The sequence below is a fragment of the Sorex fumeus genome, unplaced genomic scaffold (genome assembly GCF_029834395.1).
Source record: "Sorex fumeus unplaced genomic scaffold, SorFum_2.1 ptg000003l, whole genome shotgun sequence".
NCBI lineage: Eukaryota > Metazoa > Chordata > Mammalia > Eulipotyphla > Soricidae > Sorex > Sorex fumeus.
The window spans coordinates 48,896,785-48,910,912 of NW_026606060.1; the positions used below are offsets into that span (position 1 = coordinate 48,896,785).

Here is a 14,128-nt window from a genome sequence, read left to right on the forward strand (position 1 = left end):
CTAGATTGTTCTTTCCATTCTAGATGCTTAATATTTCTTCTTTTTTTTTCTTTTTGGGCCACACCCAGCAGTGCTCAGGAGTTCCTGGCTCTACACTCAGGAATTACTCCTGGCAGTGCTAGGGGACCATATGGGATGCTGGGAATGGAACCCGGGTTGGCTGCATGCAAGGCAAATGCCCTACCCGCTGTGCTATTGCTCCAGCCCCTCATATGTCTTAGGAGAGGAATTAAAAGTTAAATGCAGAACTATGCTAATATAAGCCGGCTAAATTCTTTAAATATCTGAGGGCCAGTACTGTGGCAAAAATGTTTTGGGGTTTATCTTTTAATTTTTTCTTTTTGGATCACATCCGGCAATGCTCAGGGGTTACTCCTGGCTCTTCACTCAGGACTTATTCCTGGCGGTGCTCAGGGGACCATATGGGATGTCTGGGATCGAACCCTAGTTAGCCTCATGCAAGGCTGTACTATAGCTCTGACCCCCATGGGGTTTATCTTAATGGGTGAAAGGGCAGATACAAAGCAGTTATCAGACCCTGTTTCAGTGGCTCATTTGTGTTCAGGATTTTAGGATCCTGTTATCTGTTCATTCTGCCCTTTTCCTCTGTCATCCTTAACCCTTTGTTACTAAAACCTCATTTTTCTTTTCTTTCTTCTGTTTTTTTTTTTCAGCCACAGTGGCTGTACTCAGGGCTTACTCCTGATTCTGTGCTCAGGGATCACTCCTGTTGGTGCTAGGGGACCACGTGGGGTACATTGTGCCAGGAATGAGCTTCAGTCTACTGTGTGCAAGACAAGTGCCTTACCACACTGTATTATCTCTCTGGCCCCCTTCCCCCACCTTTTTTTTAAAATTGTAGTTTAGGTAAAGGTAGTTTAGGTAACACTGCTATAATAGTGTTAAAGTTTATGGTACTTAGGTAAAAAGTCACTGCACCCCACTCTGCCAAGTCCCCTTAATCCTATTTCACCTCTAGTTTGATCTTCATTTTCCACCCCCTCTCACCCAGTCTATTATCCCTCAAAGCTCATTTTCTTTTTGCAGGCATTAATATTTCTTCCGACAGATGAGCAAGTGAATTGACAGAGGTTCCAGCATTTTCCCCCCAAAATGTTGTTGTCCTGTTTGTTTATTTTAAAGAGTGGTGCATGAGGGGTTGGGCTACATTTAATGGTGTGCAGAGCTTATTCTAAGCTCTGAGCCTGGGAATTGCTCTTAAGAGTGTGTGAGGGATTGAACCAAGGTCGGCCACATGCAAGGCAAGACTTGATTCCAAGTGCTCTTTTTTAAGTTAAAAGAATCATTTTGTTCGTTTGTTTGCTTTGTCATATCCTCCAATGCTCAGAGATTATTGATTAATTCCTGGCTCTGCATCCAGCACTCAGGAATTACTCATTTTGGTGCCCAGGGGCCATACGAGATACCCAGGATTGAACCCGACAAGACAAGTACCCTAACCACTGTTGCTGTACTTCTCTCTAGCCCTGAGTGATGGATTTTTAAAAAAATTTCAACCCCTTTACGACATCAATAATACTATCCTGGCACATTTTGTATACATGCTCAAATATTTTTATGCTATTTTTATTTTTTAGGTATCAAATAGTCAATTCTTCACTAAAATGTCTCTGTGCTTTACCTATGTATTCTAATAATTTCTTTGCAATGAGTGTTGTTAAAAATGAATATCGCGATACTTTCCCAAGACACTGTCATTCTTTTTTCAGAGAGGTCTACTGGGATGTAAAATGGAACGGAAAAGAAACTCCCCAGCTGGAGAGAAACTTAGAACAAGACTATGTTCAAACACATTATTTTAAGATACAACTTTGAGCTAATACATTTGATTTTGAGGGGGAGGAAAAACATTAAATATCCATAGTTATTATGAGTCCCAATATTAGAAACATAAAAGTGAGAAGGTAAGAAGGGCTGGAGCGATAGCACAGAGGTAGGGCGTTTGCCTTACAAGCGGCCAACATGGCCGACCCGAGTTCGATTCCTCCGCCCCTCTCGGAGAGCCCGGCAAGCTACCGAGAGTATTCGATATGCCAGACACAGTAACAACAAAGTCTCCAATGGAGACGTTACTGGGCCCGCTCGAGCAAATCGACGATCAACGGGAGGGCCTTTACCTTTTTTTACCTTTTACCTTAAAAGTGAGAAAGCACGTGTCTGCCCATTAAGAAATATAATAAATGAGTCAAATGTCTCAAAAGATAAAGTGATGTTCCTATCTCCTCTAGAGGTTATTATTACTAGTACTGTTTTTTGTTGCTGTTGTGGTGATTTTGGTCACACATGCCAATATTTACAAGATATGGTTGATTGTCCTGCTTAACAAACTTATCAATTTTAATAAATTAAAAAGAGCATTGTGCCAGTATGCAACAGGCAAGTTTATAAATTTTTGAATGTATTTTAAACATGTTCTAAATTTTTCTAGTTTTTGGTCTTTAAGAATAAATCTCAACAATGGCCTCAAGTTTGTATTACTTATAAAACTAAATTAAAGGGGCATACAAATCCATTATAGATAGAGGTTATTTTGCGTGCAAGAGAGTTTGGGAAATTTTAAGAATGCACATGCGTGTTCGAGGATCTCTGGAGTTCTCTCACTCACATTCCTGATTTGATGTAACATGCCTAAAATCCCAGGCTTGTAATGTGAAACCACATTGTTTCCCCACTTTCTAGACGTTCTCTGAGAACCTCCCTTGTTTAAAGAATCGTTCTCAGAGTTTTACGAATACTTTTTTCCCATGACCCGAAGACAGAATTTTGCTTTGGTAATCTGCCCTTCTAGGCAGAAGTGGGGAGAGCATCATTGCGCTTGGTATGTGATCTTCTCAAGTGCTCGATTCTAAAGAGTTAAAAACCACACGTGTCTGTTTTTACTGTCACCATAATCACTTTGAGACAGAAGAAAACATGACTCACAAAATCATTTTTGCTTTATTTGAAAATATTCCTCACTTGATACTATGCCATTCCCATATGTGTTGCTGAATAAGGCATAACCCAGAAGATTTGTATGTTCACTTTTCCTTCTAACAAAGAAAAGTGATTTTTTTCACCCATGTTCAATAAGAACTGTGAACTGTTAAATTATCTCTTTAATTGTCTTCTGGAACACAGAAATCTCCTGAGAGCTTAGGAGTACTTATGAATCATTTCATGGGATGTTAGTGGGTATTTTAGGAGAAAGGGATTTAACAGTGAACTAAGTTTGAGAGATGGTAACTACGCTATCATTTTTTTCCTTCATCCCCAGTGTTGGTGTACATTAGCACACCCTAAGACTCCTGAAATATCCTTCAGTAAATGAACACACTGATACAGAGACACACACACTCATACACACTCACACACTACAATCAAATAAAAGTACTAAACTCAATTTTAGTGTGTTTTTTCAACTTTTGTACTTTTTATTTTAAAGAAATTTGTGCTGAAGTTACAGTGTATTATAATATGGTATGGGTTTGGGTGTATACTATAATAACTCAGCAGCTGTATTTATTGCATTAAATTCACCATTGAAAATCCAAATCTATCTTTCACTATACACTGACCCCATTTTTCTCAGTTAACTCACTTCTCTGTAGTGACCACTAGTTTTGTTTTATAGTCTAAAAGAGATCTTTTGTTGTTTTAGCTCATTTATTTTGTTTCTTTATGGACAACATATGAATATAATTATGTATTGGTCCTTCTCCTTACAACAGATTTCACTAGGCATAGTACTATATAGGTCCTTTCATGTTGTAGCAAATGGCAGGATTTTGACTTTTTAGAGCTGTATAGAATTCCTTATTTATATATGCCACATCTCCGCCCCTCTCAGAGAGCCCGGCAAGCTACCGAGAGTATTTGATATGCCAAACACAGTAACAACAAAGTCTCCAATGGAGACGTTACTGGGCCCACTTGAGCAAGTCGACGATCAACGGGAGGGCCTTTACATCTTTTTAATTCCATCGTCTGTCAGTGAAACAGGTTGTTTTAATCACTTAACTTTTTCAGAACATATTTACATTTTTCCCTTCCAAAAATCATGTTAAAAATGACGTGGGCAACTAAAACTCATGGAGTTGGTAATGAAAAATAAAATGAAAATATTTAAAAACGGATGGGTTAGCCTGTCAATTGAAATTGTGTATTCTGTATGGAGAAAAAATACTGTATGTCCTGTAGTACTTTATAAAACTAAAAACAATAAGACACATTTGTGTGATTTCTATTGTGGACAGAGTAAAGGTAAAGGTAAAGGCCCTCCCGTTGATCGTCGATTTGCTCGAGCGGGCCCAGTAACGTCTCCATTGGAGACTTTGTTGTTACTGTGTCTGGCATATCGAATACTCTCGGTAGCTTGCCGGGCTCTCTGAGAGGGGCGGAGGAATCGAACTCGGGTCGGCCATGTTGGCCGCTTGTAAGGCGAACGCCCTACCCGCTGTGCTATCGCTCCAGCCCCCAGTGGACAGAGTAGAGCTCTTTTATTTTTTTTTTCATATTTTGTTTGGTGGTTACACTCAGGGTTACTCCAGGCTCTGCTCTTAGAAATTACTCCTGGTGGTGCTCAGGGGACCATATAGGATTCCAGGAATGAAACTTGGGCTGGCTACATGCAAGACAAACCCCCTAACCTCTGTACTCCTCTCTAGCCCTAGAGCGAAGCTCATTGATTTCAAAAGGTACTGAAGCTTTCCCCTTAACAATTATTTTGAAAAAAACAGACATTTAGAACAAGTTCATTTTATGCATTGACTGATAAAATATTTGGTCTGAAGATAGAATAAATATAATACATTTTCATCAAGTTAAAACAACATATCACTATTATGGCCTAATTCTAGAACATGCCTTGATGGGCTGTCTCCAATTTTTCAATTAATTTATTCAATTTATTTTTACCTTTTGGTTTCTTGGGCTGGGCTGGAGCTGTAGCACAGTGGTAGGGTGTTTGCCTTGCATGCAGCTGACTCGGCCAACCCGGGTTCAATTCCTCCGCCCCTCTTGGGGAGCCTGGCAAGCTACCAAGAGTATCTCGCCTGCACGGCAAAGCCTGGCAAGCTACCCGTGACATATTCAATATGACAAACACAGTAACAACAAGTCTCAAAATGGAGACATTACTGGGTCCACTCGAGCAAATCGATGAACAACGGGAGGACAGTGCTACAGTGCTATAGTGGTTTCTTGGGCCACACCCAGTGGTGCTCAGGGGCTAGTACTTGGGGGAGCCATGTGGTGATAGGGATTGAATATGGGTCTCCCACATTCAAAGGATGCTCCAGCCCTTTAAGCCTCACACAGGGCCACACCTCTTAGTCAGGATCTTTTAAAGACATTTTTAATTAAAAAAATTATTAAAACCCCATGATTTACAAAGTTGTTCATAATACAGTTGTTTCATACATTTAGTATTCCAACACCACCAATGTGACCTTCCCTCCACCAATGTTCCCAGTTTCCCTCCCAAACCCAAGCTGTCCCTTTAAGCACAAAGAAAATTTACTTTATATTGCTTGTCCCAACAAAACTTAAAAGCAGTTCTTAATTACATCATGTTCACTTGTTTTATAATCATATGTTTGTATTTTCAATTCTCCAACTCTTCTACTCTTTTATGTATAAATATTATTACTCATGCTTTAGGAAGGGAGGAACAGAAACTCAGATAATCCCAGACTTTTTTTTAAAAGGAAATATTTAATACCATGACACATAAAATGCTAAAAAATGTATTTTGATCAAAAATGCTCTTGGGTAAATTTTTAAAACTTATATACTTTTGGATAATGGCAGACATTCTTTTTTTAATTAATCTTGCAGATATTCTTTTTATTCTTTTTTTAAAATATTTTATAAAATTGTTCATTATTAATTCATGATTAATTATATTCAATATTCGAATACCAATCCAACCACGACTTTCAGTATTCTTCCAAACTTCCCAAAATAACTATTGTTAAACTCATTAAATTTGACATATTGATTTATATTAGTTAGTGTGAACTGTTACCAAAAAAATAGAAGCGGAATTAATCCTGAAGGGTTTTTTTTCTTCGGGGGGGCAAATTTTGAAATAATATAAATAATCTATGCTTTCTAACCTGTGTCCAGATGAGTTTGCTATGTGAATGATGTCACTCATTGATTTTAGTTAAAGTGAAAACTTGAAAAAGTCCTTTCTTTATTGATTTTGAAGAGAGGGTTTTTTTTTTTTTGGTGGGCAGGAGTGGTAGGGGCACACCCAGTGATGCTCAGGGTTTTTTCCCAGCTCTGCACCCAGGAATCACTTCTGGCGGTGCTGGGGACACCATATGGGATGCTGGGGATCGAACGGGGCTGGCTCAGTCCCTTTGAGAATTGATCTTTAGCTTCCTTTCTTTGCTAACTCGCAGTCGCATGGAACATTTGCGTGAGGGTCCTGTTCCTTTCATTTCACTCTTCCCCACGCCCCTCACTCCGCTGTCCATCTTTTTCTCTTGTCTGATATGCTAATATTTAATCTTCCAGGAACCAGGTTTTCCAGGACCCACTCATTCCTTGAAGGGGTCTGTGTAACTTCTGTTCTTTTTCAGATCCCTGTTTTCTCCGGAGCCTCCAGTGAAGACCTTTTCTCTTTGACTTTTTATTCCTATCTCTGTTTCAGATGAAGACGAAGCCTCCCCGCCTAGTGCTGAGCCTCCAGGTTAGGACCATCCCGTCCCCTCACCTACCCAGTCCTTTGTTAGTAACGGTGAAAGAAAAGGAAGGACAGAACCTCCTCAGGAGGTAGTTTGTGGAACAGGGCCACCAAGAAGGAATGTGTTGGTTTTCTTGACAAGTCCTTGTTTTCCATAGAGAAACTGACAAAGAGGCTTTCTTTGTGAAGTAATAGGTCAAGTAAGTCCTGGGTAAAAATTTTAGGGACAATAAAATGTCTTCTATTTCTAGCTATATTTCTTTTTTACCCTGTCCATTAGATATTTAGGTTTTAAGTTTTTATTATTGTTTTAAAAGTAAGTCACTTTCTTTATTATTTTTTTTAAAGGTAGATACTGTTTTGAACCTGCACGGCAAAGCCTTGCAAGCTACCTGTGATGTATTCGATATGCCAAAAACAGTAACAAGTCTCACAATTAGTTGTGAGATGTTACTGGTGCCCACTAGAGCAAATTGATGAACAACAGGAGGACAGTGCTGCAATGCTACTGTTTTGAAGCTTTACTGATTTTTTTTTTTTTTGCTTTTTGGGTCACACCCAGTGATGCTCAGGGGTTGCTCCTGACTCTGCACTCAGGAATTACTCCTGGCATTGCTCAGGGGACCACATGGGATGCCCAGGATCAAACCCCAATTGGCTATGTGCAAGGCAAACTCCCTACCTAATATATTATTGCTCCAGCCCCTGATTTTTCTATTCAAGCCAACTTCTAGGTGTTTTTCTTCCTCTACCACCCAAAGGGGACAGGGTTTGGGGAATCCAAGAAGGTTGAAATCAGCACTCCATTTTTACTCCCTTCCAAATCATGCTTTCCTTTCAGGTGTGGGTAGTTGGGCCCTGGAAAGAAATGATTCAGATGAGCATGTGCCTGGAGCATACAGGCTCACCCCACTGTGACCACTGATGACTTCGCTTCTTGAAAACTGTTTTGGTTCTACTGATTGTTATTCAATTTGTAGCTTTTACAGAAGTTTCACTATTTCCTCTTAAGTGAAATTAATGTATTGAGAAACAATTCTGCCTGAAAAATACACACATCCAGGAACGTAGCCACCTGATGTACCGTGATCTGCCATAGGAATGTTCTGCAGTAGTTACTTTCAACATTTAGCAAATACACAGAGATTAGGAACTTGTTGTTTTAAATTCTCCATTCCTGGGGTGGAAATGGAAGTTAGATAGTAATCCAGATTTTTTAAAATAAAACATGACATATCCTTGAAAATATATCTACTCAAGCATTTAGGCAGCTGTCACTACACTTCTATGAGATGATTCACTTATTCATTTCATAGGTGGTGATAAAGCCCAGCTATGATCTGACTGTGGGCCTTCTTGTGACAAGCACTTTCTCAGGCACTTGCCTGGTGGAAATTTCCAGAATAACAATTCCTATACTTGCTTCCAAATGTAATAGCAGTTCTTCATTGTTCCTGTTTATATCACAGGTGCACACAACATAACATTTGTTGTGTAACATAACAACACAACAAAATGCCCACTTGGGTATTTAAAACATTGTATGATCTTGTGAGAATGTTGCAAAACATCACTGTGAAAACAGTGGTTTCCTATGGATGGAATTACTGAGTGTGATTAATCCAGGGAAGTGAAAATTACCTAAAGGTCCATTTTCTTTATCTTCAAGAAACATTAATAGACTGTTGGCAATCCATGCATTACCCCCACTTAAGTAGCTGAAACAGAATTCTCTGTATTCAGTTTTTGGAGCCTGAGGGAGGACAGATAGCCCTCTGTCTTCTCTTAGCTTTCAATGAAGTGAGCTACTGAATAATACAAACTAAGCTCTGGGAGTACAAATTAGAAAATTCAAAACACCACTTCACTTCCGGTTCACTTCCGGTTGTTTATTCATAGGAGTTGTTTTTGTTGTTTATTATTTTCCTTCTGTTTTTCAGTTTTTAGTTTTCCTCTTTTAGGCTATTCCTAGCTTTCTGAAATGTATACCAGCAGGTCAGGATGCTACTCAATTGTCAGACTATGACCTCATCTATGTAATCCTAATAGAATTATTTAATCATATTACAGCAAGGAATCTGGGCATACCTGACCAGGTTTGACGGGTCTGATTCTTGCCAAGTGACCTAAAAACTGACCCACTCGGTTCTGTTTTTGAATAGATACGGCTTTAGAGTGAATCACCTGGGAAAATGCTGAGAATTCTGCTCAAATACACTCACCACCATTATTTTTGGAGCAGACAAAATGGGGAAACAGGAATGATGAACTCCAACAGAGAGAACAATCTACTAGAAAAGGTTTTTGTTGTTTCTAGGAATTAGATCATATTCCTTTATCCCTCATAGAAGAGACATCCTGGTAAGACTGGGAGTCTCTCATTACTGATGGTGGCAGGAGAGATGGAGGCAATGTTTGATATCACATTTATTCAGTTTTATTAGACAGAGCAAAGCTTCAGTGTTAGAACTGAAAATCCAGGTAAGTCTGCCTGAGAAGAAGTTGGCTCTGAAATGATCTTTCATTTATTTTTCTGCTCCTCAGAGTGGTCTCCAGGTGAATCACCAGGCACAGAGGACCAAGACAAACAAAATGCCAACTCTCAGCAGTCCACCCTGTTCGTGGAAAAGCCGCAAACAGGGAGAGTGAGCGTTGGTGAGTCCTGAGCATTAAATATTTCTTTTGAAAATAGAGACAAAAGTCACATAACATAAAATTAAACACTCTAAACAATCAGTGAGTATTAGCACCTTCAATATTATATAACTATGATTTTTTTCTAGTTTTTGTTTTCTTTTTATTTTTTTTTACTTTTTTGGGTCACACCCAGTGATGCTCAGGGGTTACTCCTGACTCTGCACTCATAAATCACTCCTGGCGGTGCTCAGGGGACCATATGTGATGCCAGGGATCAGACCTGGGTCGACTGCATGCAGGACAAATGCCCTACCCGCTGTACTATCACTCTGGTCCCTGATTCTGTCTAGTTTTAAATCATTTTATCACCCCAAACACAAAGCATACTCCTCATTAAGCAGTTACTCTATTTTCTGCCTTCTTTCAGTCCCTGGGAACCAGTAACGTGCTTTGTGTCTGTGGATATGCTTATTCTGGATATTTTACACAAACAGAAATACAGATTATATGACCTGTTGTGTCTAGCTGCTTCCACTTAGCATGATGTGTTCAAGGTCCATCCATGTCATGATATGAATCAGTCAGTGCTTCATTCACTTTTATGATTGAATAGTGTTTTATTCTGTGTATTTTATACATTCTTACTTCTGATGCATCCTTCGATGCTCAGATTGGACCATCAACCCAGGTGACTGAGAATAACCTAGAAGGACCCCCAGATCACTGAACACCACTTGGGAGACCCAAAATAAATAAACAATTCCATTTCAATGATTCCTTCACTAGCCCTTTTTTTTCTCCATAAATTTTTACAACCAGAACAAGCCAGAGAATAGTGTTTCTAGGGCACACACACAAATATGGTCCACTTCATTGTCCCATTCTGGGGCCATCAATCACTTCCAGTTTATGGGCTAGAGTCTTGTGCAAACTCCATCATGTCCAGAACAGAAAAATCACACTTTTGAAACCACAAACAACAGCACTTGTGTTTTGTTCCAGGTGGAAATATCACCTTTATCGCCCGAGTCCAGGCTGAAGATCTTCTTAGAAAACCCACCATCAAATGGTTCAAAGGCAAATGGATGGACCTGGCCAGCAAAGCTGGGAAGCATCTCCAGCTAAAAGAAAGCTTTGAAAGGCAGACGCGGGTATGGCCCTGAGTTCCAGGCAGGAACTTTCGCTCACAAATTCACTTCTTTATGGGTAAAGGTCATATTCAAGTTCAGTTTGGGGAGATTTAACCCCGACAGGAAATCTCTGGAGGCATATAGACACTTGTGTCTACACTCAAATGTGGTTGCTCTGCTGTGCCCACAGTAGAGTTCACTGACCCCTTCTTATGCTGAGAAGCCTGTCCTGGAATACCCACTTGCCAGTGCTGAGAAATTTGGAAATGAACTTAACTGTGAGGGCTTCTTCGTGCCTTCAAGGTGACTCTGAAATGTGCCAGATATATTTCGTTGCAGGTGTACACATTTGAGATGCAGATCATCAAGGCCAAAGAGAACTACGCAGGCAACTATAGATGTGAGGTCACCTATAAGGATAAGTTTGACAGCTGCTCATTCGATCTTGAAGTACATGGTAAGAGAGCTTTCTTGTCTGGGTAAATATTTGGAGGTTGGTGAGAAGATGGTAGAGAAGATGGTCCTTGAATACGATGACATTTTTTAAAATAATATTTCAAGACTGCATGTTTCTGAACAAACTTGCTGTTTTAAGTTGCTGAGATGATTGAAAAACAGAATTTAGGGATTTTGTTGTTAAATATCTGTTGTTTGAGCTATCTATGGTCCTTCGACCTCCCGAATAAGGGTTATTACAGAATCTATCTTCATCTGTTCCCACTCAGGTCTGGGGATAAGACAATGGGGGCATCAGGATACCCAGGTGGAAGGGAAGATTTCTCCTATGAGTAACAATGCTGAATATGAAAGTATTCTCTCTGTAGAGTCTATGAACTGCACAGAGTAAATTTAAAAAGAAAAAATCTAAAGACATCCATATAGGGGGGTCAGAGTAAATGGGTAGGACACTTGCCTTGCATATGACTGGCTCTGGTTTGATTCCTGGCACCCCATATGGTCCCCCAGCCCTGCCAGGAGTAATCCCTGAACACAGCCAGGAGTAAGTCCTGAGCACTTCTGCGTGTGATCCAAAAGTGAAAGAAAGAAAGAAAGAAAGAAAGAAAGAAAGAAAGAAAGAAAGAAAGAAAGGAAGGAAGGAAGGAGAAAGAGAAAGAGAGTAAAATGTAATTGAAGGTCTCTATCTAGAGTGGAAAAAAGAGAATCCACTTCTATCTATCAGTATGCAAAGAGAAAGTTCACTTGGCAGTAAGATCAGAGACTTTAAGACAAAACCTAAGTGTAATCAAGCTACAAAACAAAGTATTTTAAGCTGGGCTATTCCAGTGGTATAGCATCTAATATACAAAATGATGCCACTAACTCTAGGCTACTTGTTTTATATTAGGAATAATGTCTTTAGCTATGAGTCAACCTGGATTAACCAGGACCCCTCTGGAGCTGGGTAATCAGGATAAATAAAAAAATCCAGTAACCAGATGCTATACAGTTTGAATGTTTTTGTGAAGGAGATCTGGCATATATGACTTGCCTAAATAGGGGGAAGACAAGTACTTAAACATCCTGGAATAAAAGATGGAAATAAGAGGAGAATTTTACCCAAACTGCAGTGTGAAATCTTTAACAAAAACTCTGAGAATATCCTGGGAAAGTTGGGAACTTCACATTCTGAGTCTCCAAATAGACTAGAAACTCATGGGTCGGGGTGTGGTTGAGATTTCCAGATCAAATGAAAATCTGGTTTTGAGCCCTGTATCTTTGGCCTTTCCAGAATCTATGAGAATCACCTGGAGGACTCTTCTAATGAAGAACTACGAATTTCTAGATGTCTGTTTCTCATGTTATGACTCTCCTATAGGGAGATCAAGAGCAGATATTATTTAAGTTCCTTGGGTGATTGTCAGGGGCAGAAATGCTGAATAATGACTAGGAAAGATCACTTTTAAGGACTTCTGTAGGGAGGGTGAGCTAAAGGTTCTCGAAGGAGGTGCAACCTCATCATTCAAGGAGAGCTGCCATCCCTCTTCCCAAGATATTCTTTCCATTGGAACAATCCCCATAACCTGGAAAGGAACACAACATAGGTTACCTTCCCTGTCTCCCTCCCTCCATTCCTCCCTCCTCCCTCTTTTTCCCCTCTCTCCCTCTTCCTTCTCCTCCCCCCCCCCTTATTTTTTTGTCCATACCTAGCTATCATGGCTATGCTCAGGGGTTACACCTGGCTCTCCACTCAGGGATCACCCCTGTTAGTGCTTTTGGGAGACCATATGTGATACCAGGGATTGAACCCACATCAGCCGCATCCAAATCAAGCACCTTACCTGCTGTTTTATCTCTCCAGCCCCAAGCCTGACTTCTTAATTAATATTTATTTTATCATTTTTTTTCACTTGTCAAGAATCTACTGGAACTACACCAAACATTGACATCAGATCTGCTTTCAAGAGAAGGTAACTTAAAAGGGGAATCTAGGTAGCTTTGGAATAATAGGAAAGGGGAGGGTTTTGAAAAATCACTTTCCTTCCTTCAGATTAGACATTCCCAAGAACAATTCTTTACTGTAGTCATACATAGCATATATTCAACAATTAATGTTCTAGAAAGGCCATGGATTTCATGTTGAGTAAAATGTATTTATTTGTCATTGTTTAGAATATTTTTGTTATAAACAAACTCCCATTCTTGCAGGTTTTATAGCTGCTTTTAAAGACATGCTTTCAATTCACTGTTAAATGACTTCTTTAATTGCATTATTAGTCAAGGAAAAAAGACATACAAAGATACATACCACATAGAGTATTTGTTATGTAATGTCAAAAAGCTCTTAGTGCTTTTCAACTAAGAATTCACTATGGAACTATTAAATCGTGTACCCAGGAAGCCACAATAAAGTAGCTGGTTACTAAAAGTAGCAGTATTTAAACACTGAATTATCTTAAATGTAAGATCACTGAGTTTGCTGGAATAAAGGATATTGTAGAAAGGAAATATGATATCTATCTGTTAACTTCTAAGACTAAAAAATCAGGCAGTCAAGAAAAAATTATGAAAAAATTATCTAGTCTCTGAGGAACAGCCCCTCCACCATTATTTTAGACTGTATTTAACTCTTCTATAATATACATATATTAATGATAATTCATATTTTGCCCTTCCTACAACTGAAGCTGTATAGCTTTGTTAAATAAGGAAAAAACTATAGAACAGTAAGTTAACCTATTAGTAAAGGGCACATTTCCTTCCTATCTTGTGCCTATCAAGATGGAGTAGGGGCTTGGGAACACTTGTGGAGGGAAGTTGACACTGGTGGTTGGTTTAGAGTTGGAATATTGTATGCCTAAAACTCAACTATCAATAACTGTACATCAAGGTTCTTTAATTAAATAAAGACAATTTTAAAATCACAATTCTAATAAATACATGTATATATATTTACTGTTACTGATCTGTGAATTATTATTTTTAAGAAGTCCTAACTTTCCCATTACTTCCACTTCCCTTTAGCCACTGTTCAGCAAAGGCATAGGTTTATTTATTTATTTATTTATTTATGGCTTTTTGGGTCACACCTGGTGTTGCTCAGGAGTTACTCATGGCTTTGCACTCAGGAATCACTACTGGCAGAGCTCAGGGGACCATATGGGGATGCCGAGGATCGAACCCCAGGTTGACCACGTGCAAGGCAAACGCCCTAGCCACTGTCCTATTG

At 39.4% G+C, this 14,128-nt stretch overlaps 1 protein-coding gene across 1 annotated transcript in view; it reads left to right on the top strand.

Annotated features, from left to right (window-relative positions):
* MYBPC1 (myosin binding protein C1) overlaps positions 1-14,128 on the top strand; it is an 88,408-nt gene that overhangs the window by 23,413 nt on the left and 50,867 nt on the right. The window contains exons 4-7 of the mRNA XM_056115731.1: positions 9,239-9,349; positions 10,334-10,482; positions 10,801-10,918; positions 12,818-12,869. Coding sequence (XP_055971706.1) covers positions 9,239-9,349; positions 10,334-10,482; positions 10,801-10,918; positions 12,818-12,869 — 430 coding nt within the window. The remainder of the gene's footprint in view (positions 1-9,238; positions 9,350-10,333; positions 10,483-10,800; positions 10,919-12,817; positions 12,870-14,128) is intronic.